The sequence below is a fragment of the Corella eumyota genome, chromosome 1 (genome assembly GCF_963082875.1).
Source record: "Corella eumyota chromosome 1, kaCorEumy4.1, whole genome shotgun sequence".
Classification (NCBI taxonomy): domain Eukaryota; kingdom Metazoa; phylum Chordata; class Ascidiacea; order Phlebobranchia; family Corellidae; genus Corella; species Corella eumyota.
Window position 1 is genome coordinate 14,189,913 of NC_137490.1, and position 25,820 is coordinate 14,215,732.

General features: G+C 28.2%; 7 protein-coding genes across 7 annotated transcripts in view; 2 read left to right on the forward strand and 5 right to left on the reverse strand.

Moving 5' to 3' along the window:
- LOC145744842 (small ribosomal subunit protein eS8-like) overlaps window positions 1-9,404 on the reverse strand; it is a 65,061-nt gene extending 55,657 nt beyond the window's left edge. The window contains exon 1 of the mRNA XM_082562800.1: window positions 9,395-9,404. The gene's annotated coding sequence lies outside the window, so the exon portion shown is untranslated. The remainder of the gene's footprint in view (window positions 1-9,394) is intronic.
- On the reverse strand, window positions 961-3,216 carry LOC145763814 (linear primary-alkylsulfatase-like). The gene is made up of 6 exons (XM_082575348.1): window positions 3,206-3,216; window positions 2,638-2,789; window positions 2,397-2,543; window positions 2,187-2,288; window positions 1,912-2,055; window positions 961-1,661 (listed from the first exon to the last, which is right to left on the reverse strand). The coding sequence occupies exons 1-6, from the start codon at window positions 3,214-3,216 to the stop codon at window positions 961-963; spliced, it is 1,257 nt and encodes a 418-aa protein (XP_082431474.1).
- On the forward strand, window positions 6,410-9,700 carry LOC145763823 (linear primary-alkylsulfatase-like). The gene is made up of 8 exons (XM_082575359.1): window positions 6,410-6,423; window positions 6,515-6,666; window positions 6,817-6,945; window positions 7,055-7,156; window positions 7,288-7,431; window positions 7,904-8,520; window positions 8,903-8,997; window positions 9,232-9,700. The coding sequence occupies exons 1-8, from the start codon at window positions 6,410-6,412 to the stop codon at window positions 9,698-9,700; spliced, it is 1,722 nt and encodes a 573-aa protein (XP_082431485.1).
- A 458-nt stretch (window positions 9,701-10,158) lies between these two features.
- On the reverse strand, window positions 10,159-13,226 carry LOC145763832 (O-phosphoseryl-tRNA(Sec) selenium transferase-like). The gene is made up of 10 exons (XM_082575371.1): window positions 13,051-13,226; window positions 12,742-12,896; window positions 12,502-12,620; window positions 12,155-12,297; window positions 11,825-11,994; window positions 11,428-11,530; window positions 11,062-11,286; window positions 10,696-10,789; window positions 10,499-10,586; window positions 10,159-10,375 (listed from the first exon to the last, which is right to left on the reverse strand). Exons 1-10 carry the CDS (start codon window positions 13,162-13,164, stop codon window positions 10,159-10,161), a joined length of 1,428 nt encoding a protein of 475 aa, XP_082431497.1. The 5' UTR covers window positions 13,165-13,226.
- Window positions 13,227-13,479: 253 nt separating this feature from the next.
- LOC145755325 (gamma-interferon-inducible lysosomal thiol reductase-like) lies at window positions 13,480-15,088 on the reverse strand. The gene has a single exon (XM_082571555.1). It carries the CDS (start codon window positions 14,878-14,880, stop codon window positions 14,110-14,112), a length of 771 nt encoding a protein of 256 aa, XP_082427681.1. The 5' UTR covers window positions 14,881-15,088; the 3' UTR covers window positions 13,480-14,109.
- A 3,057-nt stretch (window positions 15,089-18,145) lies between these two features.
- LOC145744551 (delta-type opioid receptor-like) lies at window positions 18,146-21,488 on the forward strand. The gene is made up of 10 exons (XM_082562429.1): window positions 18,146-18,443; window positions 18,566-18,728; window positions 18,888-19,086; window positions 19,185-19,319; window positions 19,526-19,614; window positions 20,229-20,361; window positions 20,472-20,549; window positions 20,650-20,841; window positions 20,910-20,987; window positions 21,095-21,488. The coding sequence occupies exons 1-10, from the start codon at window positions 18,236-18,238 to the stop codon at window positions 21,167-21,169; spliced, it is 1,350 nt and encodes a 449-aa protein (XP_082418555.1). The 5' UTR covers window positions 18,146-18,235; the 3' UTR covers window positions 21,170-21,488.
- Window positions 21,185-25,426, reverse strand: LOC145744713 (zinc finger protein 711-like). The gene is made up of 7 exons (XM_082562640.1): window positions 25,301-25,426; window positions 24,740-24,983; window positions 24,365-24,544; window positions 24,026-24,160; window positions 22,212-22,332; window positions 21,935-22,090; window positions 21,185-21,775 (listed from the first exon to the last, which is right to left on the reverse strand). The coding sequence occupies exons 1-7, from the start codon at window positions 25,317-25,319 to the stop codon at window positions 21,659-21,661; spliced, it is 972 nt and encodes a 323-aa protein (XP_082418766.1). The 5' UTR covers window positions 25,320-25,426; the 3' UTR covers window positions 21,185-21,658.
- Window positions 25,427-25,820: the final 394 nt, after the last annotated feature.

The following is a 25,820-nucleotide window of genomic DNA, read 5'->3' on the forward strand; positions in this document are numbered from 1 at the left end:
GGCAAATCTCATTATTATTAACGTTGCTAAACTTAGGTATTATAATAGTAAAGTTTTTCAAAATAAAATGTTACTATTACGCTATTTAATATTACTTTGTTCATTTATTTTTTAATTAATATACTCCTCTATATAATTTGATTAAAGTTATTTTTGTTTTTAAATTTAAATTGCCGCCCTTTTTTGCTTTTTTAAATTTAAATTGCCGTCCTTTTTAAAAAAATAAATTCCCGCAAATGCTAATACATATATTATATATAAATTTTTTTTACTAAACATTTTTGCATTTTTTATTGTTTATAATTAACTACTTTAATTATTTATTGAACAGTATTATATCAATTAGTTAGAAATTTTCTCATACAATATTTTTTATAACTATTAGAGTTTTTAAAAGGTTACAAGATAAATAACAACTAAAAAAATTAGTAACACTTGATTAGAAATTTTATCTTTTTTTTACTGCAAATGAAATGGTTCAATGACCGACATAAATGAGAGAAATTCTTCTAGACCATATTCCACAAAAATCTGGCCCGATCCAATAGCAACATCTAACGGAATAACATCCAACACAACACCTCGCCAAACTTGCTCCACCGTATGAATTTTAGCAGTAAAAGAACCTACTTTGTCAAAATACTCTGACACATACTCGATAACACAATTTCGAAGAATGTAGCCGTAATTTTTAGAGCTGTGGTCATTTAACACAATCTGTAATGAGATTACAACGGTATCAGTGCACTCTTTAGGATCCAGCCTGTACGTAAAAACATCCATGAAATTACTGAGATCACTGTTAGCACTATTAGCAAGGTTTATTTCGTTAAGAATATCAGTTGGAATGCCAAGTTGTAACTCTTGGGCAACACTTTTGTAGTAATGTACAGCGTTGGTGCTGGTCGATGCATCAGCTGAGGCTATCAGAGCAATATACTTTACTTCTTTGGCTTCATTTCAGGTATCTGTATCAGTTGCCGCATCTATAGCCATCGAAGATATCTCGAGTGCCCATTGAATTTCGATCAGGTTGGGAGTGTTGAAAAACTTCTCACAAATCTCTGACTTAAATAAACTGAACTTCGCGGAGACTATCATGTTTTTAGCCGCAGAAAAGTGGGGATTGAAAAACTCTAAAAAACGTACCATTTTAGTGCTTCCTTCCTTTTTCGTTAATGGATTAAGATCGGTAGCATCTCCACTAAACCAGCCCACATTTAAGTCAAAAACTCCGCGTACAGACCAAGCCACAGTCCCGTAAAATTTGTACAGGTAAGGAGAATCAGCAAGAGATGGTGGAAGGTTTACTTCTCTTACGATTTCGTCTACAAAGTAGTTGTGGTTCATTAACCTTAAGGTTTGGTCGTGAATGTATTGGATTCCATCCCTGTACACGGTCATGATATCAGAAATATTTTGAGCTCCGAAATAGGGTATGGTATGTGATGGTATTAATATTTCAGCGCCCTTATATCTCATAAGGTCAAGACTTTGGTACCACTGTTTAACATCTCTGGGCCGGGTGCCACGAATAGAATAAAGGTTGGGAAACGCTTGATAAATATCATCACCAGACATTAAGATTTTTCTGTCGGCTAACCAAACAGCAGTATGATCAAATGTTTCTCCGGGAATATGAATGAGTTCAAAAGTTATACCTTTTAATATTAATGAAATTTTTTTAAATCAAGATATTAGTACGTTTGATAATAAATATTACATAATAACGTAATAAACTCGTTAATAGTTAAAGCTATTTATAACTGGAGTAGAAATTTACGAAGTACTTTCGATAAACACGTCGTAAAATGTTTATATTTTACTGAATCTAAATTCCAGGTGTACCACACACAACGTCTTATTTTAAATAACAAACGTAACACGTTTAAATAAAAATCATTTTTATACCTGCACATGTGAAGGTGGCAGTGTTGTCGTATACCTGTGTTGGTTTAGCTGTCTTACAAACAATACTTCGGTTAATCGAAACTCCACCTGGACCTGAATCATTGAGAAATGCACCGAATTGCCGGGAGACTCGCAGCATATTCTCTAATTTATTATAAGGCTTGTGTTAAATTTAATCCTACTTTATAACAAAAATAGGCATAATCATATAAACAAGTTGTGTACAAAATGTAATTTTTTTATTTAATATTTGCTTTTACATAACATTTTTTTACGGTATTCGTATTGTAATTGGTCGGTAGTTGAATGAGCGTAAACTTCGATCGGGTCACCATTTTTGTAGAAATCTAATAACGCTGATGCTCCGTAAATATGATCTAAATATAAAAAAGAATTCAATAAATTTACAAGCAAGTAGCTTAACTTAAAAGTTAAATATTGATATAACTGCAATTAAAAACAAACTTATGTAAGTAATTATAAACCTCCATGGTTGTGTGTTATAATTATTCCTTTAACTGCTTTATTATTTGCAAGTGTTCGCATTTGCTCGACAACCGCGATTGCTGTGGGTTGATTTTCAGTTGTGTCAATAACTATTACTCCATCAGGACTTAAATAAAATATTAAGTCTGTAATGTTTCTATAGGTAAAGTTATGCAAAGTATTAAATAGTGTTGCAAAATTTTAAAACGCCAACAGGTTTTAAAGTATTTTTTAGTTTACCTTCAACCATAATAATGTTTCCAAGTGCATAACCAATAGCAACATGAACCCCAGCCGCAACTGGCACAATTTTGGGTTCGAACCTCAACTCTGAAGAATTGTAATGATTTGGTAAATTTGCCAGTGCTACAATTACCACAGCAACAAAATAACTAAAAAATTACACAACATTAATGTTTACAAACAATTTTAACTTAGTATAGTCTAAATAATTTTGAGTTACCTTAAAATCTTCATTTTCAAAAACGTCAATTTTTTTTTAGACAATCAACGATACTGTTAGATAACACTTTGACTTCAATAGCTCAAATTCGTCAACTTTTATAAAAAAAAAATTATTTAAAAATACGAAATTTAATAGACAATATCATAACTTTTTTTGATATTACACGACATTTTTATAACTGTTTTAGTACTAGATATTTTTTTTATTTAATATCAGGTTGTTAAATTTAAATCATAAAAAATGAGACATAAAATCCATAGCAAAAAATAAGCGAGTTAATATAACCAACTATAAAATTGAATGGCAGCTTTTTATTAAATTTTCGTAAATCGGTGCACTTACATCCATATCATATTTTCATAAGGTTTGTTTGGTGCCTTATAGAAATTCGCAATCTCAACGTTTAGGTTAAATTTTTTTGTGGAGCAACATAACGCAAAAGCCTTGTCCGAGTATATACAAAAAAGTATTTTCCCTTAACGGAATAAACAAATTATTGGGCCAAAAAAATATTTTTAACACCATGCATCCATTCTTTTTTTTTGTTTTTGCCAAAAAAATTCATATTATTTTATAGGAGATAAAAATAAATTTAAAACAAAAATATTTTTTTATAATTACCGTAGAGGTTATTAATTTATATTTTAATTATTTGATAGCAAAAATTGTTGAACTACAGCAAAGAAAGTTTTTACCGAAATTATCAGAAAAAATTCATAAGAAATTAAAACAATTTTGAAGAAATTTTAATTATAATTTACAACTCTTTTCAACGATTTTTTTTAAATTGAATCATATATTATAAAATTTTATTAAAAATCTTTAAATTTGCTTTTGTGGAATGCAATTAACTTTAACTTAACATATTTACTTAAATTATAAAAAAGATTTGGCAAAAAAATTTCATTTTTTAATTAAGATTTATTTTATGAGAAAGTTAAAAACATGTTTTTTTATTAAAATATTACCTAAAACAGTATAATACATTGTTTTAAGAGTGTTATAAAAATTTCAACAAAACAATAATTTTCTTAATAAAAAGGCAATAATTCAAAAATTATTGGAAATAATATTAAAAGCAAAATTTAATTAAATTTAGTCTAATATAACGCCCAGAAATTATTTTCGTGTTTTGACACAATTTTTTATTATAACTTTTTCAATTTATTATAACTTTCACAACCCATTTTATTATTTTTCAATCATTAAATGCTAAAAATTAAATTTAATGTTTGAACCAAATGTTATAAATCTTAGATAATAAAATTATTATTTTTAATGTTTTTAAAAGTGCTTGTTAATTTGGACAAAATTAAATTAATATTTTTGGAATTTATTGCTAATATTCTTTTATTACGCTTTATTTAAACCTTAAAAAGTTAAGTGACAGGTAATTAACTGCGGAACTTCTTACATTACTTTATACAAATTCTTTTTATGTTAGGTTACTTTGAACTTTGTTTTTTGCCTAAATTAAAGCCTTAAACCTAAATTAAACTTTTTTAAAAAATGTTAATATAATTTTGCAATAAAATATGTTTTAATTTCGAATTAAATTGCAAATCTAAACTTCAAAATTTAAATTTTTTTAAACTCGGTTGCAAACAAGTTCATTTAAAATTTTATCATGCTAAAAAAATTAACATAATTTTAAAGCGACATAATGCAATACAAAAAGGGCGCTATTTTTTATTTATATTCAAATTATTTGACATACCAAAAATATTTTACCGACATTATTGTTTATTGTAAATTAAAACAATTATAGAGTCATTTTAATTTTAATTTACAAATTTTTTTTAAGATTTTTTTAAAATAAATCATATATATATAAAATGTTTGTGAGAATTGCATCGTCTTTTAACCTGTCAACTATAAAACATTATTAAAGATCATTAAACTTGCTTTCGTGCGATGCAATAAACTCCTACCTAATATATTTAATTAAATTTTAAAAATGATTTTAAAATGAGAAAATTTTTTTTTAAATTAAAAGTCATTTCAAGGGATTGAGAAAGACATGTTTATTATATTAAAATCCTAAGTAAAACCGTAAAATATATTGTTCTTATAATGTTATAAAAACGTCACCAAAATTAAAATTTTTCTGATAAATAGGCAATAATTCTAAAGTTATTACAAATAAATCTTAAAGTAAAATTTTAATTAAATTTTGTTCAGTAAAACCTATAAAAATTAATTTCGTATTTTAAAAGTTTTTAAAGACTTTTTTAACGATTTATTATAAATTTTACAAATTTCTTTAATATTTTTTAAACATTGAATGCTAAAAATAAGTTTTAATGTTTAAACCAAATGTCCTAAATCTTTAATATTAAAATTATTATTTTTAATGTTCCTTAAAGTGCTAGTTAATTTGAGAAAGTTAAACAACTAATTTTCGAGTTTATTGCTAATACTCTTTTATTACTTTTTATTTATATGTTTAAAAGTTGAGTGACATGTAATTAACCGCGGAACTTCTTACATTACTTTATACGATATTCTTTTTATTATAAATTATTTCGAACTTTGTTTTTTTGCCTAAATTAAAGCCTTAAACCTAAATTAAATTTTTTCAAAAAATGTTAATATAATTTTGCAATAAAATATGTTTTAATTTTGAATAAAATTGTAAAATCTAAATTTCAAAATAAAAATGTTTTGTAATCGGTTGCAACAAGCTTACTTAAATTTTTATTATGCTAAAAAAACTAACGTTATTTTTTATATAAAAATTCCAAAAAAATATAAAAAAACCAAACAATACATTTCAAGAAAAACAGAAATATTTTTGTTCAAAATTATAAAATTTTATTTGAAAAATTTTAATTTATTGTTGAAAAAATAATATTTAAAATATATATTATAATCTAATTATATTAAATAATATTGTATTTGTTAGTATTTTTAATACAACGTCTACCGTATAACTACTGTACAGTCAAATCTATATTTCTTTCAACTCTTCTTTAAATTAATTTATATTTTAATAAAAAAAATTTAAAAGGTTTGTAATAAAAAGTAGGCTTCATCTAAAATTGAAAACGTATTTTATTGCAATGTTTTTTCGGAAAAATTTAATCTAATTTTAATAAGTTCTTTTCGTTGATAAAATTTAATAAGCAATGTGATAAACGTTGTTGCTCAACTGTCACTCAGAAGATTATTATTTTAATATGACAATTATTAAAAAGTTGTAATAGATTTCTCCCAGCTAAAATTAACTTGTGCGCAATTTTACTATTATAAATTAAATTCCTATTTTATATTTTATGACTTGATTAATAAAATGATATTAAAAATATATCATTTATAGTCTTTCTGGAAAACAAGTATGATATAATAAAAAATTATACACCGCACAATTTTAAGATTATAACCACCTTTTGAATAAAAGAAAGCTATCAATCTTTTTTAAATTAAATTTTAGATTTAATTAAACTTGTCTTCTATAAAAGACAAGTGTTAAGATCATTTCAAACTCAAACTTAAGGTGTTTTTAAGCAACGTTGCTACAAAAAATAATTAACTTCAACTTTAAAAATGAAGATGTTGAGGTAAACTAAATTCATATCAAATAATTTTAAGCATATGTTTTAAATTATTAAATTTATTTTTACAAAAAAATGTTTTTTTTTTTTTTTTTAGTTCTTTTGTTGCCTTATTACTTATTGCACTGGTAAATTTACCCAATCATTCCAATTCTTCGGAGTTGGGGTTCGAGCCCAAAATTGTGCCAGTTGCGGCTGGGGTTCATGTTGCCATTGGTTATGCACTTGGAAACATTATTATGGTTGAAGGTAAACCAAAAAATACTTCAAAACCTGTTGACGTTTTAAAATTTTGCAATTCTATTTATAATACTTTTCAATTTGTTTACATGGTGCAGATTGCCTGTTTAAATGCATAACTTTACCTATAAACATTACAGACTCAAATATTTTATTCAGGTTCTGATGGAGTAATAGTTATTGACACAACTGAGAATCAACCCACAGCAATCGCGGTTGTCGAGCAAATGCGAACTCTTGCAAACAATAAACCAGTTAAAGGAATCATTATAACACACAACCATGGAGGTTTATAATTACTTACAGAAATTTGTTTTTAATTGCAGTTAAGTCAATATTTAACTTTTAAGTTAAAGCTATTTGCTTGTAAATTTATTGAATTCTTTTTTATATATAGATCATATTTACGGAGCATCAGCGTTATTAGATTTCTACAAAAATGGTGACCCGATCGAAGTTTACGCTCACTCAACTACCGACCAATTACAATATGAATACCGTAAGAGAAATGTTATGTAAAAGCAAATAATAAATAAAACAACAATTTGTAAACAACTTGTTTATAATTGATAATGTTTCTCCTTATTATAAAGTATCATTAAACCAAACGCAAGTTTTCTAATAAATTAGAGAATATGCTGCGAGTCTCTCGTCAATTTGGTGCATTTCTTAATGATTCGGGTCCAGGTGGTGTTTCGATTAATCGAAGTATTGTTTATAAGACAGCTAAACCAACACAGACATACGACAATACTGCTACTTTCACGTGCGCAGGTATGAAAATAATACGTATTTGAAAATTTAAAGTTTTCTGTTTTCCCCTTTACAGATTCCGTTATTAATGTTGACCTTTACGCTTTTACGCTTTTGTGACTTTGTTAAAGAGTGACACGATTTCAAATTAGATGCATATCCTAAAAAATGAGATCATTTAGCGTTGGCAAAAATTCTTAAATAATATAGATCTACTTTGTAATGAATTTTTATAGACTTCTTGTTAAGCTTTAACTATAAACTTTCTCCCAAACACGATAATAAAAAGTTACTTTATTGATTTTTAGATTACATTACAATAAATTTTTATTTCCACATAAATTTTATGTCGTAATATAGTGTCACTTATACGTTATAGACGCTACAAATTTTTAAACTGTAGTTAACAGCAATAAACGTTAGTTTAACTTATTTATTCACCTATTTTACTTAATACGAGGATTGAATAAAATTTTCAACGATATTAAAACAGGTATAACTTTCGAACTCATTCATATCCCTGGAGAAACATTTGATCATACTGCTGTTTGGTTAGCCGACAGAAAAATCTTAATGTCTGGTGATGATATTTATCAAGCATTTCCCAACCTTTATTCTATTCGTGGCACCCGGCCCAGAGATGTTAAACAGTGGTACCAAAGTCTTGACCTTATGAGATATAAGGGCGCTGAAATATTAATACCATCACATACCATACCCTATTTCGGAGCTCAAAATATTTCTGATATTATGACCGTGTACAGGGATGGAATCCAATACATTCACGACCAAACCTTGAGGTTAATGAACCACAACTACTTTGTAGACGATATCGTAAGAGAAGTAAACCTTCCACCATCTCTTGCTGATTCTCCTTACCTGTACGAATTTTACGGGACTGTGGCTTGGTCTGTACGCGGAGTTTTTGACTTAAATGTGGGATGGTTTAGTGCAGACGCCATTGACCTTAACCCTTTAACAAAGCAGGAGAGAAGTGAAAAGGTTGTTAGTTTAATGAATGATTACGACCATGGTAGTTCTGCTGAGTCAAACATGATCGAGTCTGCAGAAAAGAGCATAGATGAATCTAACCAAGCTCCCGAACCGATTGTAAGTGAACTTCAATAGGCACTCGAGATATCGTCAATGGGAATCATTGGAGGAAGAATCCAGCAGCTACAATGAAGCCAAAAATGCAAAAACTGAGGCTCTATTAGGTTTGGCTGTGTAGAATCAATTGTAATAAGCCTATTACAATCAATTCTAAGTTCAAGCTAGTTCAATGTCATTGACCGGACACGTACAACAATTATTCTCGTTACAACGGGCGTCAACTTCAAACAATGCACTCTAAAATCGCCCTTAACGAGAATTAGCCACGTAACCTGTACGGAGAAGGCCAGCGGCTTTACAACGAACGAACTTTTATTGCCTTTCGGTTGTGCTATAAATACTGGAACAATTTAAACATTCTTCACCAATCTACCGATAGTTGGTCATCGTTACATCGTCGGGCCAATCTAGCGATAGTTGGCCACCGTCGCATCTCGCAATAACTGGACCTACAAACCGTACTTTAACTTTAACGTCAGTCTAGCAATCTAGCTGATCTTGTAATGTAACTTTAAATCAAACCGTGTAAGTGTTTTGCCGTATTACAATAAAAGTATTACTGTTAACGTCTTGTCGTTTATAACTAAAACTTAAACAAAATACCAAACCAAATATAAGCATAATAAAATGAGTCGGTAAACGGAGTCAAGCCAAATTAAACAGTTAAACCGAATAACCAAGCAAAATAACTACAACAATATAATCTAGTAACTCTACAGCTGACGCATCGACTAGCACTAACGCTGTACATTATTACAAAAGTGTTGCACAAGAGTTACAACTTAGTACTCCAACTGATATTCTCAACGAAATTAACCTTGCTAATAGTGCTAACAGTGATCTCTATAATTTCATGGATGTCTTCACGTACAGGCTGGATCCTAAAGAGTGCACTGATACGGTTGTAATCTCATTACAGATTGTGTTAAACGACCACAGCACTCAAAACTACGGCTACATTCTTCGAAATTGTGTTATCGAGTATGTGTCAGAGTATTTTGACAAAGTAGGTTCTTTTACTGCTAAAATTCATACGGTGGAGCAAGTTTGGCGAGGTGTTGTATTGGATGTTATTCCGTTAGATGTTGCTATTGGATCGGGCCAGATTTTCGTAGAATATGGTCTAGAAGAATTTCTCGCATTTATGTCGGTTATTGAACCATTTAATTTAGAATAGAAAGATAAAAATCTTAAACCGATTGCATTTTTCGATCACCTAAATAACCAATTAACAAGAAATGCCAAATCCTAAAACAAAAATTCTTTTTATAATTTTTCTAATTATTCATGATCATTTTTGTTAACAATGTCATTAATTTTAAACTTTTATACGTTTTGTAAATTTTCGAACGCTTCTCAAGCGCAGTTGCAGTAATAAAATTTGTGGTTAATCATAAAACATATTTGCTTTATATGGAAAATGTTTTTACCTAATTTAAAAAAAGTAAAATAAACATATACCAAATGTGACATTTTTTTAGTTCCTATTAAATAGAAATAATGGCATTTACATTTTTAAAAATAAAACATAAAAACATTATCCTTTTTTTTCCTAGTTGAATAAACTATAAAAAAGAATAGTAAAATTAAAATAAAGACATTACTATATTTTAAGAAAATGTAAAAAACCAAACATCAACTGTCTTCATCACAATTCTTAGTATTAGTTGTTTCTTTTTTTAACAACAACATAACTTTGTCAATTCTTTTAATTAAAATGTCACAGTCATTCTTTGTCATGCCAACCGCTGCAGCAACGGTAAGATATGGACATTTGTATAAGTTACAATGTGACCCATACCCACTAAACTTGTAACCTTCTATTTCCTTGTTGGCAGTGCCAGTTACAACTCTTTAAAAAATTAAAAAAGGGGTTTATTATAATTATATATGTTAAAAATTTATTAATTTATGTGATTTACCTTTAAAAATATATATATTTAGATATATTTGGTAAAGAAAATATTATATTTACCGTGCGCCAGAAACCTGCCTGGTAAACAACATTGAACCCATTTCTGTAACACCTTTTTCATGATGTGCAATACTGTTTAATGACATAGCTAAAACAAACAAAATGACTTAAAAAATATGCAAATAATAAAAAAAGTTCAAGATATAATTTAAAATTTCAAACTTGTTGACATTTCCAATTTTTTTATGAATATTTACCAATTGATATTTGGTTGTTTGGGGTGTGCAGTATTTTCTCATTTTGTCGTTCTGCCAATTTTTGCATTTCCTCTTTTAAATATATGTAATTTGCCTGATGAAGGGGACAAATATAAGAATAATATACGAAAAAAAATAGTTTAAAAACAATCAGTAGGAGGTTAAAAATTAAAAATTAAGTTTTTTATTTACTCTGGAATTGTAAAATTAAGTTTTTTACTTACTTTGGAATTGTAAAAAAGTATTAAAAAAAATCTTTTACTAACAAATAATTTGTAAATTAATAAAGCAAACTAAATGATTGTACAAAAAAACATAAAAGACTGTGTCACAAACTAGTATTGCCCATGTGCAAACAGTATAAACCTTTCTATCTGCAAGAAGTTTTTTTAATCCTGTAGTTCCCATTTCCAAGCAAGTAATTAAAAGATCAATGGCAGGTGATGCTGAAGCTCGACCAGCATAGGTCCCTGCAACTTTTTCCAGAAAGTTACTTTTTTCGAAACAGGCAACAACTGCACCCCCAACCGGTACTAGAAAATTTTTATCGCAACTTTGAACAAATGCATCAACTCTTCCAACCCTTGCTGCCTTAAAAATAATAAACAATTTTTTTTATCAATTAACTTGAAAATTAAAATTAAGTAAAAATTTACTTTAATTAAAATATATAAAACAATATTTAACTGTGGCCAAAATTAGTTTTATGTCGCAAAAAAACTATGAAAGTACCTGTTGTAAAAGGTGCATACACTTAGATGATTGCAAGCCATAAGCATTATTAACTATATGAGGGATATCATGTTCTTTACATAACTTTGCTATTTCCTCCAGCCTGTAATACAAAAATACTGGAGCATATTTTCGCAAACGTATCTCAAATGCAAAACAACTTTTAAAAAATGTGGTACTGGTATTTTTATGTGATTTGTTAAAAAAACTTGTGTATATTAAGATAAAAAAAATGGTAAATATTTAGACATACTTGGTGTAAATACAAGTGCATTTACAAAATAATGCATTTTTTTACTATCAAAATTTGCAAGTTATTTAACAAAAGCTTTATTTCCAATAATAAACTTCACAAAAAGTATTTATTACAAATTAATTAAATAATCAGATGATTTACCTGTCGGGTGCTCGTGGTGAGAAACAAGATGTTGTCGAATGAACGCAAAGAATATTTTCAGCCCCAACTTCTTTGATTAATTGTTCTATCGCATCTACATCTGTTCGTAATTCATCTCCTTCTAATTTGTTCTCAACAACTTTGGGAATAAGTCCAGCTGATACCATTGACTTTATATAAATGAAAAGCTTAATTTAAACCTTATTAAACTTAATATTTTTAAAATCCATTAAAAGGAATTTTTCTACTTAAATTGAACCATTTGCTCAAGGAATCTAGTAAGCTTTGGGCACACTAGATTGTGATTTCTTTGTATTTAATTAAACCTACTTTAAAACAAGATTTTTGATCAATTCTTGGCCAAATAATATATTTCGCATTGGGTCTGAGAGACTTTAATGCAAGAAAACATAAAAGGAGACTCATTCCTGTTGCCATGGGAACTATAATACATGAGGAGGCAGTTCTTGCTCCTAAAATTATGTATACAAAAATTATTATAAAACCTAAAAAGAAAAAAGTGAATAAATTACAAAAAAACATGTATAGGTAATTTTTATTTACCCTAGTGAAATAACTAAGATAAAAAAGACTTTTGGCCTGCTATAAATAAATTAAACACAAGAAAATAAGTGTGTATTATTAAATAGATATAAGTGTAATTCATTAATATTTACCAGTTCGTCTGATAAAATCCAGAATTAGTTTGGTGCAAAGTTGATTTAAAATGCTGGAACCTATTGCCTTAGGTTGAACTGCAGTCACATCTCCTGATCGACCAACACCATGAGAAAATCTGATGTTTCGAAAAACAGTAAACAACTCACACTTTATAGTTAAAAATAAAGTTGCAATTTAACCTAAGTGCAAATTTTAGGTATATGTCTATTTACACCACGATACAAGTTTGCACATACCTAAGGTTCCTTTTTGCCACTAGGCTTGAATAAACTCGACCTTCCCTTTCACCTGCTCCACAGTTGGAAAGTGAGTTGTTGCTGTCCAGTTGGGAAAGTTCGGATAATAACATTTCTATCATGTCCTCATTCCAACCCTTTTCTGGTAACTTTTGCTAAATGTTGGTAAAGGATTAAATTAGTATCAAGTTTTTTTTTCAAAAATTAAAGATTTTTATTAAAGAACTCAAGATTTTTAACATAAAGGTTTTAGTATACACTAGTAGAAGTTAGTATACGTTAATGCATTTAAAGTTTAAAGTTAATTACATGTTCTAGCAAAATGCTGATCAAGTTTTTTCTTGATGAACATGATTGTTCAGCTTGCCTAATGTAGTTTGGTGGAACCAAGTTTGAACATTTACTTAAAAGTTCAGGATCCATTGGTAAATAAGTTTATCAACAATTTATACAATATTATTTAAACAATAGTGTTAAATGACATTATAAAATTTGCCTAAACAAAAAAAATTGCATTATTTTGATCGTAATTTTATATATACTGTATTATTTTTATAAAAACTTTATTTGATGTAAAAGTCTGTAATGGGGTAATGAAGTTTTAACCAAATTAGAACCAAGAAAACTCTATGTTTGAGGGTATAATAGTTATGCATTTTAAAAATAAAACAAAAGAGTTGTTAGGCTATAATTTTACCAAAAGTAAAAAACACAAGTTTAATATATGAAATATTTTATTAATAATTTAACAGTTCTTTACAATCATTGTTAAATATATCACAAGTATTCAAACACACTATTTAGATCTTATTGCACATTTTAATGATACATAACAAAAATTAAATACATATATATTAAATCTAATTCATATCAAATATAATAAGGCTTAATGTCAAAGTTTACAAACTTAAAAAATAAAGAAATCTCAAGTCGCGTAAGTAGAAATTTTACAAACTGCATAATCAAAAAAAAATTAATTAATGTTTAGTAATAAAGGTTCAAATTGCAACACTGTGCAATTTTATTATTAAATGAATTGACAAACAAACCAATGCAAATAAACAGGTTTTAATACTTGGTTAATAATTGCTTCAACTCGTGACTGAAAATAAATATCAGCAAAAAGCATCACATGACTTATGATCTGCATTAAAAAAATTCTATATTGAATGGCTGACAATATATAACTTGACATTCTTTGTTAAGTATCTCAATTGCGAAAAAAATATTTAAGGAAAAATACATAATAATGGTTAAGTAACAAACAATACATTTTATTATAAAGGCTATATGAAAATGAAAAAATCAATAATACTGAATTTTTTAGGCAAATTAAATATGAAATACATGTATTATGCAATAAAACATTTAAATTTTTTCACGAGGTGAAAGAAAATAATCCAACTGATCCAAAAACTTGTGGCACTCCTTGGGTTTCTCCCCAGTGTAAGTTTCACACAACAATTTGGGCAAGTTGGTTTGAGCTTCATTTTGTAGCTTTTCAGTATGTACTCCATTGACCAAAATCCAAGGCACGTAGGTGTGTGTTGGTTGCAATGCTCCTGTTTTTAATGCTGCTTCGTGCATAAGCGCGTTGCCTTCTTTGTTAGTCGAACATGTGTTAATAGAAGTCCAATCCTGGTTGGCATCCTTTATGCATTTCTCGGCTGCCTTGATAGGATCTGCAGCATCTTCCATACAGTAAACAATAGGAAAGTAAGTATCAACCTTGTTTTGTGTGTACTGTATTAAACAATTTTCAATGAAATTTCCGGTGCACTCCTCGGGACCATGTTGGCAAGTGTAATTCCACGTTCCAGATGAAGCTTGGACCTCTTTGGCATTTCCATAGGGGGTCATATCAAGTTCCATGATTCCACTTGCATGAAAAGTTTTCCAGGTGGGGTACAGCATTGTTGTTATAAATTCCCGGCAACCAGGACATAGTGACTCATAAAATAATGAAATCTTTACAGGTTTTGCAGCTTTTGCTTCCCACAGGTAGTTGTTGCATGCTTCTTTTACTCCACAGGCAACAGCAATCTCTTGGGAGTCACACCAATGTTTCGGAGGAATGTTGCATTCTGTAAGGCCAAGACCCAACATAGCAAAAAGACAAAAGCAAAATAACAACTTCATAGTCTGTTATAAATATTAACTTAAAAATATTGAAAACAAAAATAATCTAAAAAATAGTCTAGTGATTTACTAATTTTCCATTATAAAAGTTAAAACCTGTTTTTAAAAATGACGTTTTAACACACAGTAAAAAGATACCAACATCGTTCTTTCCTTGGTACTTAGGTACATATAAAAATATGCAAACAATACCACAAAAACGGTTGCAGTGAAAGTGCCAAAATGCTAAAGTGGTACTGACAATTAAACTGATAAAACTGTAAAATCTTGGTCTTTATACTTTATTAAGTTAGTAATAAAGTTTATACTCCCATTTTTACATGTTTGCAGACTATATTTAAATAGTTAAATATATATATAAAATGACGAACCTTTTATAATAAGCAAGAGAGAGAGAGAAGAATAATTCGCTTAGTCATTGCTGTAGGATATGACTATAACAAATTCCAAAACGTTTACAATTAGGTTGAGGATAATTTGGAGAAAGAAACAAAAGGGACACGGGTCAATAATCTTACTAAATAATTAAAAAATCTAAAAGACATTACTAAAAAAATTATTGTAATTTATTCCGATAACTATTTTTCCTAATAGGTACTAATGCAGAGTACCCCTTCGACATATTTTCTAGGGTAGCCTACTTAGGAGAGCATTTTTTTGAAAATATTTTAGAAGAAGCTTTTTTCAGCATTGTTCCAAAATGCCTGTGTCTGCTAAAAAATTAACATTTTTATTTGCTATATTAATGTTTTTTTGTAAATACAAATGTTTAGAATTATGTAAAAACGTTTTAACAAACTATAAGAAATCCATTAGAAGAGAGAATCAAGTTGTAGTGTTTTATATTAACTTCGCATCCATAAAGAAAATAATGTTTTTTGTATATAGCACCACAGTATAAACTAAAAAAACTTTAATAAAACGTTTTTTTATTTTAAATTTTAGAAGTAAACATGAATTATAGCGACTGTGATATTTTTACAATTCCATCATGATGTCAGCAATCAATCAAGTTACAAAAAGCAAGTACTCAAGCCCTTTATACCACCTGACAAGAAACGACAGGCTGCGATTTTAAACAGACTGTTAACAATAAAACGCCAATTAAGAAAACCCCTTGCGATTAAATAACTAGTGTCAATTTAAACTTAATCATTTCCCGACAAAACGCGCGATCTTTAAAGACGAAAATATCGTTGTATTTCCTCCCGCGACCTGACGTGATACTGATTACATCCGATTCAAATATAACAAAAGGCGACGTTAATTAGAATTATGCATGTGTTGACTGTAAATGAATGTGAGAAAAGGTGAGATACAGGTTGACCGGAATAATCATATTAATTAAAACAATGTCAAAAATAGTAATTACTAAAAATAGTTTAATTTCCCTATCCTAAAAATTTAATAAGGAATTGTAGAACATGTAATTTGTTGTTAGCCAAAGTGACTTGCAATATATTTTTTTAAAAAGGAACAATAGTAAATATAAGAACTACAAAAAAGACCTAATAAAAATTAGCAATAACCAAAAATAAATCTAATTTTATTGAAGATTTATAAAAATAGTCGATTTACAATGTGCTTAAACGATGGTAGAAGCCATATTTTACGGTGACAAGTTTATTACCAAACTGTTGGTCCTACACCACAACCTACATAAAATGTAAAACGAGAAGTATGAGAAAATATATATTGCTTAAAATTGTTGTTTGTGGAACAAACTTTAACTCAACGGCAAACCAAATTTTCGAGCAGCTGTTAAAATTAACCCAGGTCATACCTAATAAATTGTTTTGAGGAATTAGTATTTGGAATAGAAACACCCTTAGGAAAAAAGTTATAACATATAGTTAAAAAAACAACGTTAATTCTTTAAACAAAGAAGGGTAACAAGTTAAACGTGGCAAGAAACCCACAACGAGCAGTTGTTTTATAAATGCATGTCGCTTAACAGCTTAACCCGTCTAATATCGAAGTTCAGGGTTCTAAACTATTTGACTGATAAAACAAGAAAACGTGCTAATGTGCTGATGACTTGCATTACTTGGCCAGAAAAAGTTAACCTTGGTAATCTACACCACAATATAAATATAGAAGTCAGTTCGTTTTACTATCGCGAGTGTGAAGTACGGGGACGGCGGTTGCGAACTAACGTTTAAAGTCAACTAAAAGCAGTGTACACAAAAACAGAATTCGATACAGCAAAAGTGAATAAACTGTGCAAATGCATAACATATCTGATTTACTGTATATAGTGCTGATGTAGATTAGAATAGTTTGCGCTTGGGTAAGTTAAATATGAGTCGCTGTTTGGTTAAAGTACAACAATAGACAAACTACTTTTTATCCAATAAAGCTTAACTTTTTAACCTATTGGGTTTTAGATATGAACACAGACCATTTATGTAGTAGACAATATTTTAATCAAAAATTGTTTACGCAGGTTTTTGCAAGTTTTAGTTTAATCAAAATATTAATATTTCGAGATATTTTTTAGAATAGCGATTTTTATTTTAAAATAAAGAAATGTTGGCAATATAATCCATAATTTGAAAGAAAGATTAAGAAATTTTAACGTTGCTCTACGCCTGTAGTAAACATGAATAATGATTGTAGTCAGAACAAAAAGAAAAAATAAACTTTGAATATCTTACAACAAAATTACCATGTCAAAATTGAATTAACATTTTAACGTAAAATTAGAATTAATGAAAGAGTGAACGAAAGTTTGTTGTTACAAACACAAAATTAATGTTTTTTTGGTAGCTTTGGTATTTTAGGAGAAAAAATATTTTCGAGGTTATCATTTGCCAATTTGATTAGTTTAAATTTAAAAATAAATAGTTGTAGGTAATTAATCTTTTAATTTGCTGGTTCGCGTGTAGAATTTCAAGCAATTAAAAACAGGGTTTTCGGTTTTAAAAAAAGTAACGCACTAAAATATCCTGAAAAAATGTCGCGCGCACCCCAAAAAGGAACCTTCAAAAAGTTGTTGACACTTACGGAATTTCGATAATGTCAAACGTCGCATTATTTAGTTTGGTTCAAAGAACAATTACGTAAAACAACAGGTCAAATGTTAGGATTGTATTTAACATATCGAAATGTTAAGTACCCGAGTCCGCAAGGGTATAATTTTGCAGACACGCTTTGCTAGCATAAGTATTTAAACTGTTAAAGTTTCTTAAACACTAAATATTTTTAGCAAGTAGTTTAAACAGGTGATACAGGCAATAACCAAAAATGTATTATAGCTGTAAATATTTAAAGATAAGAATTTGTATTATTTTAATTTAGTGTAAAAGTGTTTAATTTAAGTACGTTAAATCGATAACGACAAAGAAGCAGTACCATGGATACGAAGTGTACCCCAATGTATGAACTTCTAAGCAACATCGAACCCAGTTCAAGTTTAGATAAAAACATGATAATAGCAACCTATGGAATAATATGTGCAGTAGGATTGGTAGCAAACATAATATTATTAATCTCATTACTTGTTGGTGGCCGAAAAGGAACAACCTTCAAAGCACCGTCAACCATTTTAATATTGAGTTTGGGTAATGTTGTTTGCTTTATTTTAAATGTAAAATTATATGCATATATTTTTGATAAAAAGTTTAATTGGTTTTACATGTATATTCACATTCAACTTTTTTTTAAATTAAATAAATATTTTTAGCTGTTGCCGATACCCTGTTTCTTCTTACACTTCCATTTTCAATTGATCAGCGGATACGTAATTATTGGATATTTGGTAAAGTGATTTGCAAGATGGAAGAGGGAATCAAATTTCTAAATTACTACGCATCTGTGTTTTTTATAACCGCAATGTCTGTAGACAGGTAATTTGTCGTAGAAAATACTATTCAAACACAATTAGGCTAGAGTTACATTTGGCGGTTATTTTACAGTATATTTAGGTAAAGTTTAATTGCCCTCGTTTTAGCAGTAAAAAATGTTACGGAAAATATTTTAAAACGTTTTTATATTTTTATATTAAGATATTTTAGCATCTGCCGACCAGCGACCTTTGACCGCACCAAGGCCAGAAAACGACTCTGTTTTATCTCATTAGGCATCTGGATTATGGCTTTGATTACTGTAACACCAATTCTAACTTTCGCCGAAGTATCCAATCTCGGGTATTGTACAATTAAATTCCCGGGTTATGAGGATTTCTTCGGGCCTTCGTTCAAAAAAGTAAGTAGTAACACTTGGATAGAAAAACATTACAAAAAAATTTATTATGCGAAAGATATTTATGTTTTATTCATTCGTTTACATTTTGTTGCTTTAAGACACTCGAGAAATCTACAAATAAGACTTTTGAGTGCTTAGAAGATTATATTTATTCCGATTATTTGGATTCCTTTTACGACGATAATGTTCAAAACAAATCATATTATCAGGAAACTTATACCGATACAATAGAGGTATTATCCCCACATTACTGTATCCATATATAATATCAATAAAACTTTTACGTAAAAATAACAGCATGTTTTAACAATCTAATCATAAGGATTTGTTTAAACATTTATAGAATCTTTAACTAATACATTTTCCCATGGGATTTTTAGGTCTTTGCTACCTATTTTAACATTTGTAGATTAACCCAAATAAATTATTTTAACTGCAGAACAAGATTTTGGAAAATCCTTTAGTTGCATGTTCTCATCCCCCAGTTAAAAGTCTTCACGTATGGCTAGTTTGCAATTTCGTGATAGGGTAAGTTAAATAAGTTTTAAAATAAAATCCAGCCCATCTTTACATACTATCAATATAAATACCCTGTCATTTGAGAATTTTTGGATCAGTTAGCTTATGTTAAATAGTGTTTTATGTTTGGATTTTACATGTCACAACAATGATTTTCTAAATCAATCAAGGTTGTTGTTGCAAATTATTTTGTGGACAATGACTAAAGGGTAAAATACTTCAAAACGAAAATCTGTGCCTGATTTAAGTCAAAAAACAAAGGTTTCATGTTACGCATTTTGTTGTTTTTGCATCAGGAAATCCAAACTTAACCAATTGACATTTCCACCCATCGCATTAATTAGGCTCCTCGAATTATTTTTCCCCTGATTACATTACATTTTAATTATTTTTCCAACCTGTTGTTGAACTATAGAATGACAGTAAAATTGCCATAAAGATAGTATTTCTTTTATTTCAAAATGCATTTAAAACATAAATAATATTGATAACTTCTTTGAAGTAGGCGAGTTTTAAAGAATTTTTTTTGTTTGATCATTTAGTGTAGTTTTATATACGATAATCTAAAGAAATATAACAATCGTTATTATTATTAAAAGTAGAATTTATAATGTTTTTTTTAGATTTGTTATCCCATTTTTGATCATAACAGTTAGCTACACAAAAATAATACTTTTTAAAAGAAGTATTTTTACACGAACGCCAGTTGCATCAACGCAAGAAAGCGATCAGCAAGAAAATGAAACTACACGCCAAGTATAACAATATATATTGATATATATATATATTCGAATCTAAATAAAGTCAACCATTCTCCTAAAATAAATTTAAATGATATTTTTAATAAATAGTGGTATTTTTCATAGTTTTTAAAGAACGAAAGGTCAACGGAACAAACTACTGAAGACCACAACCAACGAGCCAAGGTTTTAATGGGTGTTTTGGTAAGTTTTCGTGTCCAATAAAAATATTTAAAAGTAAGACAACGAAAAATGATTACCGAATCAATCAACAAGTGCTAATCCCCTTCTTTACCCTAAACAGGTTCCTTGCCTAATTTTGGCATTTGCGGTATGCTGGCTTCCTTATCACGCCTGGCATCTAGCACAAATAAGTGGAGTACCAGGGATTAGTGGTGCAAAATGCAGCCTCATTCAAGACATTACTTTTTCTCTTGCGTTTTTTAACAGTGCCCTTAACCCAATTCTTAATTCATTCTTTCTGCTAAATTTTAAGGTAGGCTACGCAAATATACTTTAACTTATTTTTCTAGAAAATGACTCTTGCAATTAATTTTTTTGCAGGAGAGAATACAACTTTCAACGAAAAAGTTGCGACAACTTTTCAAACGAAAGCATGTCCGCGCATCACCGTTGCATAAAGTAAGTTTTTAAAATCACTTGTTTTTATAAAGACAACGATATTAATTTTGTTGTTTATAATTACTTTAATTAAGTCAAGGCTTATCAATACAATACATTAAATACAGGCTGAATTCGCCAATTCTGATGACATTCTAGGAAATGTTTCGCATCTTGAAATGACAATGGTTACCATGAATTAGGGTTGTAAAAGTAATCACACACAATGCTAACATAGCAAGCGCCTATTTTTTGTTGTATGCTTAAAATTATTTTTTTTACTCGTGCGTGTGCTTTGAAAAGCTACAGAGAAGTAATCGGTAAGTTTGGGAAATGAAAGCATTTACATAACTTTTGAATATTTTAATTTTCCTGCCATAGATCTGAAATTGCATTTTCACTTACCTTTTTTTGTTATAGTGTTTAAAAGTTGTTAATTTAAACGAACATGATTTTTTTGTAAATACACACACTTTTACTATTTTTTTTCTAAATCTACGAAATATACTTTTTATCAGTTAACATAGAACAGGTGTTGCAGTAAATTGTATAAACCTATAGAATAACTTAAACAAGGTTTTATTAAATAAAAACAAATCTAGACTGGGAACAATATAACACAAAGCACATTATTGTTTACAATATTAAATAAAACAAGGCTTAAGCATCACTAGGCAAAGCAGTAGGCCCCACTATGAGGGTTTGGTATTAGAAGATTGTTTCATAACATAAGTTGGTGTTTGGTCTTGGACAATTTCAATCGTTGGCATCTCATTAGAACCTGGTTCTTCCCGACTTTGCTTTGGTTGCTAAAAACACAAAAAAATAATTGCAGTTAATATTACAAATGTAATTGCAAAATTAGTTAATATTTTTATAAAAACCACATGCATATTAAATGCAAAGTGGCCGAAGTGACATTATAACCACTATTAGCAACTGCTATAGTTTTATTGATTAATATATACCTCGGCATTAGTTTCTGGTCCTTCAACTTGGATTTGAATGCAATTATCAAAGGCAACTTGATGTTCTAACAACATATGTTCTCTTAATAAAACTTCAGTGTCTAAGGTATCGCCACACACACCACATTGATAAACTTGGCTCAATATACAACTTTCCTACAAGAATAAAATATCAAAGTTAAAATATTACAAAGGTGTTATAATTAAAACTTATTAGCCTTGTGTTTTTAAGCTTTAAATTTTAATGTTCGTTTGACTTTTAAAAAATAAGAACTACCTGATGTTTTTTTAAAACATTGATTTTTTCAAATACCTCCCCGCAATTTCCACATCGATATAAAGTCATTTCAGGTTGCTCGACGCCACATTTTAGTGTATGACTAATAAAACTGGTATTGCTAAACACAAAAATGTTACTGCTTTTAGTTGAGTGACAATTAAAAATAACATAAAAAAAACTATTAGGGCAATTCTCATTGGGAAAGTGTTTTTTTTTTTAAAATTAACTTAAATTATTTGTTTAATTAACTTACCTGTTTCTTTGGTTTTGATATTTAAAGTTTAAATTTAAAAAAATTTAGGCAAATAATTTTTTATAAGTGATTTTTTTTTTAAATTTAAAATGTACAAATTTTTTTGCACTTTTATGGCTATTTTAAGAAATAATTTTAAGTTAATATAAAAGTTACAAAACAGATTACAACGGATTTGTAATGTGTTCGTATAAGAGGTTTAAACATATGGTTAATATAAGTTAAACCATAAATTCTATATTACAATTTAAAAATCAGCAATTTTTAAGTTTTTAACTTGTAAGAATATAGGTAATTCCGTTACCGAATTTACATAAAAAGTTTTATAACTTGAAATTTATTCAAATACAACTTTTAATATTTTTAATTCTCTGATTTTAGTTGTTAAGTACTATAAATAAAAACTAAACTTTAATGTTCCTTATCAATTTTATCTACAATAATGGTAACGGAATTACGGGTAACGGAATTACAACATCAGGGATTTTGTAGAAATGCTTATTCTGCCTGGTTTAAATGATTTAAAATAATATAATTATTTTTATAAGTAAAAAAATGAAATGGCATTGTAATATAATATCCATTTTTTTTAATTTTGTGAGAAGGTAGTTTTGAAATTCATAAATTAGTTTTATGGGTACATATATTACTAAATAAAATTAAATAAAAATATTCATAGCGAACAAGTTGATTTTTAACTGATATTTGGCATATTCACACAATATTATAAGCTATTTTACCCACTAGACCTATTGTTTTTGCATAATTATCCGTTTTGTTTAGGTGTAACAAATTATTTCTGCGACATCAATTTTATTACTTATTTAGAGTTTAGCAATTTAAAATTTTAAACATGTTATGTTTGTTTGTTAATTTTATTTTTGCAGTTATGTTTGGAGTTTTTGTTAAAATGGTGGTTAGGAATTTTAAAATTTGGTTTGTTTTGTTCTGTTTAAGAGTTTATTTTAAAAAAAACCTAGTAGTTTTTAGTTTTGTAATTCCGTTACCAAGATTTTTTAAAAAAAATTTTAGTTAGGTTTGTTTCTTATTTTAACAGTACCTGAAACCAATTTTTTTAATTTTATCTGAAATTGAGTAAATTTAAGACTAAAGTTACATGCCAAAATTAGACAGTGGGTTTCTGTTACATAAAGTGTAATTCCGTTACCAGGTTTTTTTAAGTTAATTTGTCAAAAAATAAATATTTTTTAAACCCCAACTAAAAAAATTTGCTATCTTTTTGTTGCTTTTAATAAGGACAATTATTCACACTTGTTTAATTTAAGTTAAATTTTATAAAATTCAGACGAATTGGGATTAAGTATTAGCCAACTTTTTATATCTAATTTATTGGCATAATTCCGTTACCAAACATTTTTCAATTTTCAAGAAGCATAGAAGTTCGAACTGGACTTCTATGCTTATAAAAATTTAGAATGGCAATATATGGGTTGTTTTAACTTGAAAAATGATTTCAATTATATTAAAAAAATTATAAGTTTGTAAACCACAGTAATTGTAATTCCGTTACCGAAGAATTGCCCATTAATGCACATACCCCAAATAGCGTTTTCCACATTTTGGACATAAGAATACAGCTGAAGTTTTGCCATGTTTTTCTTTCTTGTGTTGAGCTAACGTTTTTTTGTAGTAATAACCTCTTCCACATATATCACACACTTCGTCTTTCACACTAAATTAAATAACTTTTTAGCTTAATGCTTAGTAATAAAAGTAGACTACAATTTAATGATACCATTTGTCCATGTTTACTAGAATGTAATTTGTGTCAATGTAAATTGCCCAAAAATAAAATTGCTACAAGGTTGAAATAAGATACCAAAAAACAAAATATCATTTAAAGTAACTGCTATAAAAAATTTTAAAAAAAACTTACGTTTTGTTGTGGGAAATTAAATGATTGTCTAAAGTACATTTTTGATTGAAAGCTTTTCCGCAAACTTGACAAACAAATGGTCGTTCTCCTGTGTGAGTTCTTTCGTGCGTCCTTTTATCTTTTAAATACAAAAACTTTTGCCCACAATGAGTACATGCATGTTTTTTTTCTTCATGATTTCTAAATTTGAACATTAATTAAAACAATTGCTTTAAATTACAGTACTTAATCATGAACAACAATTAAAAAAATTTTTTTTTAATTTTTTTTTATTAATTTACGCATTTTTAAACAAAATTGGAAACATTTTTGTTATATATATATATCTATGAACAGTTTTTGATGCATGAGCTGTTATTAAAAGAAATTCCTTACCTGTAATGCCTTCGCAGAAGTTTAAAATTGACATAAACTTTATTACATTCCGGGCATGAAAAAGGATACTCTCTTGGTAATAAACAAGATATTTTGCTTCTCGGTTGAATTTTTCGAGGTGATTCAGTGTGAATTTCAATTTGATCGATATTTATTTCTGCATTTTTCTCACTATTTTGAAAGTCATCTGACCCATCATTCATATCAACAATAATTGTACTTTTAGCTTTAACATTTTCAGATTCTGTACAAAAATTATTAAAAAATGGTTAGATTGTAAAATAAAAAATACTACTATTTTTTTTTATTTAAACTTTTTCTTGAATTTACAAACTTAAATAATAAATTAGGTTTTACGAAGTTATTTTAGATTAAGTAGCAAACAAATTAATGACCAATGTTTATAATTAATTTTAGCATAAATTTATTGTAATCTACAAACAAAAAAATAAATTTTAAACTTACAATTTCGTATTAATTTTAAACTTTAGTTCCAATACTATAATTTATTTTGACAATAAAACAAACCAATTTCAGCGTTATTGAAATATTTATACGTACCAACGCTTAGATTTTCCATTTTTTAATAAATATTTCTACGGTAATCTTGAAGCAATCAAAGTTTGATGATTAAAACATAAATGTAAGTTGAAGTTAAATGTTGTTTGTGTTTTTACGAAGTTAAACAAACAATGTAACCGATTCAGTTCTGCGGTACATTTTTGCTCAATATACGTGACTTAAATTTTTTCAGGTAATAGGTGGCAGAATTTACAAATAACCAAGAGAACGAGTGTAATAAAGTAATCGAGAATAACTTTTTTATTTAAAAATTTGTTCGTGAAAAAGCTTATTGTACGTTTAGGCCAGTTTTCTTTTCAGTAATTTGCATTGTTAAAACAGACGTTTTCCGAATCGCATTTGTATATGGACAGATACAACCATTTTTTAAAATTATTGGTGCTTAAGTATGTATTTTTCATCGTCGTTTTAAATATTGTAATACCAAGTAAAACATTTTAGTTTACTTTTAATCATTAGCCTATTTGACTTACTAAACATTAAATTTAACCAAAAAAGT

What these genes read in the sequence shown, in the direction of transcription:
- LOC145763814 (XM_082575348.1), bottom strand. An exon ending in AAACATTATTATGGTTGAAG is followed by an intron (nt 2,544 to 2,637) that starts GTAAACTAAAAA and finishes GAAACATTACAG; the next exon opens with ACTTAATATTTTATTTAAGT. An exon ending in CCAATTACAATACGAATACC is followed by an intron (nt 2,056 to 2,186) that starts GTAAAAAAATGT and finishes ATAATAAATTAG; the next exon opens with AGAATATGCTGCGAGTCTCC.
- LOC145763823 (XM_082575359.1), top strand. An exon ending in TGCTACTTTCACGTGCGCAG is followed by an intron (nt 7,432 to 7,903) that starts GTATGAAAATAA and finishes ATATTAAAACAG; the next exon opens with GTATAACTTTCGAACTCATT. An exon ending in ACCAAGCTCCCGAACCGATT is followed by an intron (nt 8,521 to 8,902) that starts GTAAGTGAACTT and finishes ATCTACCGATAG; the next exon opens with TTGGTCATCGTTACATCGTC.
- LOC145763832 (XM_082575371.1), bottom strand. Translation starts at nt 13,164, where the DNA reads ATGGATCCTGAACTTTTAAGTAAATGTTCAAACTTGGTTCCACCAAAC. An exon ending in AACTTCTTGCAGATAGAAAG is followed by an intron (nt 10,790 to 11,061) that starts GTTTATACTGTT and finishes CCCCTTCATCAG; the next exon opens with GCAAATTACATATATTTAAA. An exon ending in AAACAACCAAATATCAATTG is followed by an intron (nt 10,587 to 10,695) that starts GTAAATATTCAT and finishes TGTTTGTTTTAG; the next exon opens with CTATGTCATTAAACAGTATT.
- LOC145755325 (XM_082571555.1), bottom strand. Translation starts at nt 14,880, where the DNA reads ATGAAGTTGTTATTTTGCTTTTGTCTTTTTGCTATGTTGGGTCTTGGC.
- LOC145744551 (XM_082562429.1), top strand. Translation starts at nt 18,236, where the DNA reads ATGGATACGAAGTGTACCCCAATGTATGAACTTCTAAGCAACATCGAA. An exon ending in CTTATACCGATACAATAGAG is followed by an intron (nt 19,320 to 19,525) that starts GTATTATCCCCA and finishes TTTTAACTGCAG; the next exon opens with AACAAGATTTTGGAAAATCC. An exon ending in GTTTGCAATTTCGTGATAGG is followed by an intron (nt 19,615 to 20,228) that starts GTAAGTTAAATA and finishes TGTTTTTTTTAG; the next exon opens with ATTTGTTATCCCATTTTTGA.
- LOC145744713 (XM_082562640.1), bottom strand. An exon ending in CTTCTGCGAAGGCATTACAG is followed by an intron (nt 24,545 to 24,739) that starts GTAAGGAATTTC and finishes GTTCAAATTTAG; the next exon opens with AAATCATGAAGAAAAAAAAC. An exon ending in TTAATTTCCCACAACAAAAC is followed by an intron (nt 24,161 to 24,364) that starts GTAAGTTTTTTT and finishes TATTTAATTTAG; the next exon opens with TGTGAAAGACGAAGTGTGTG.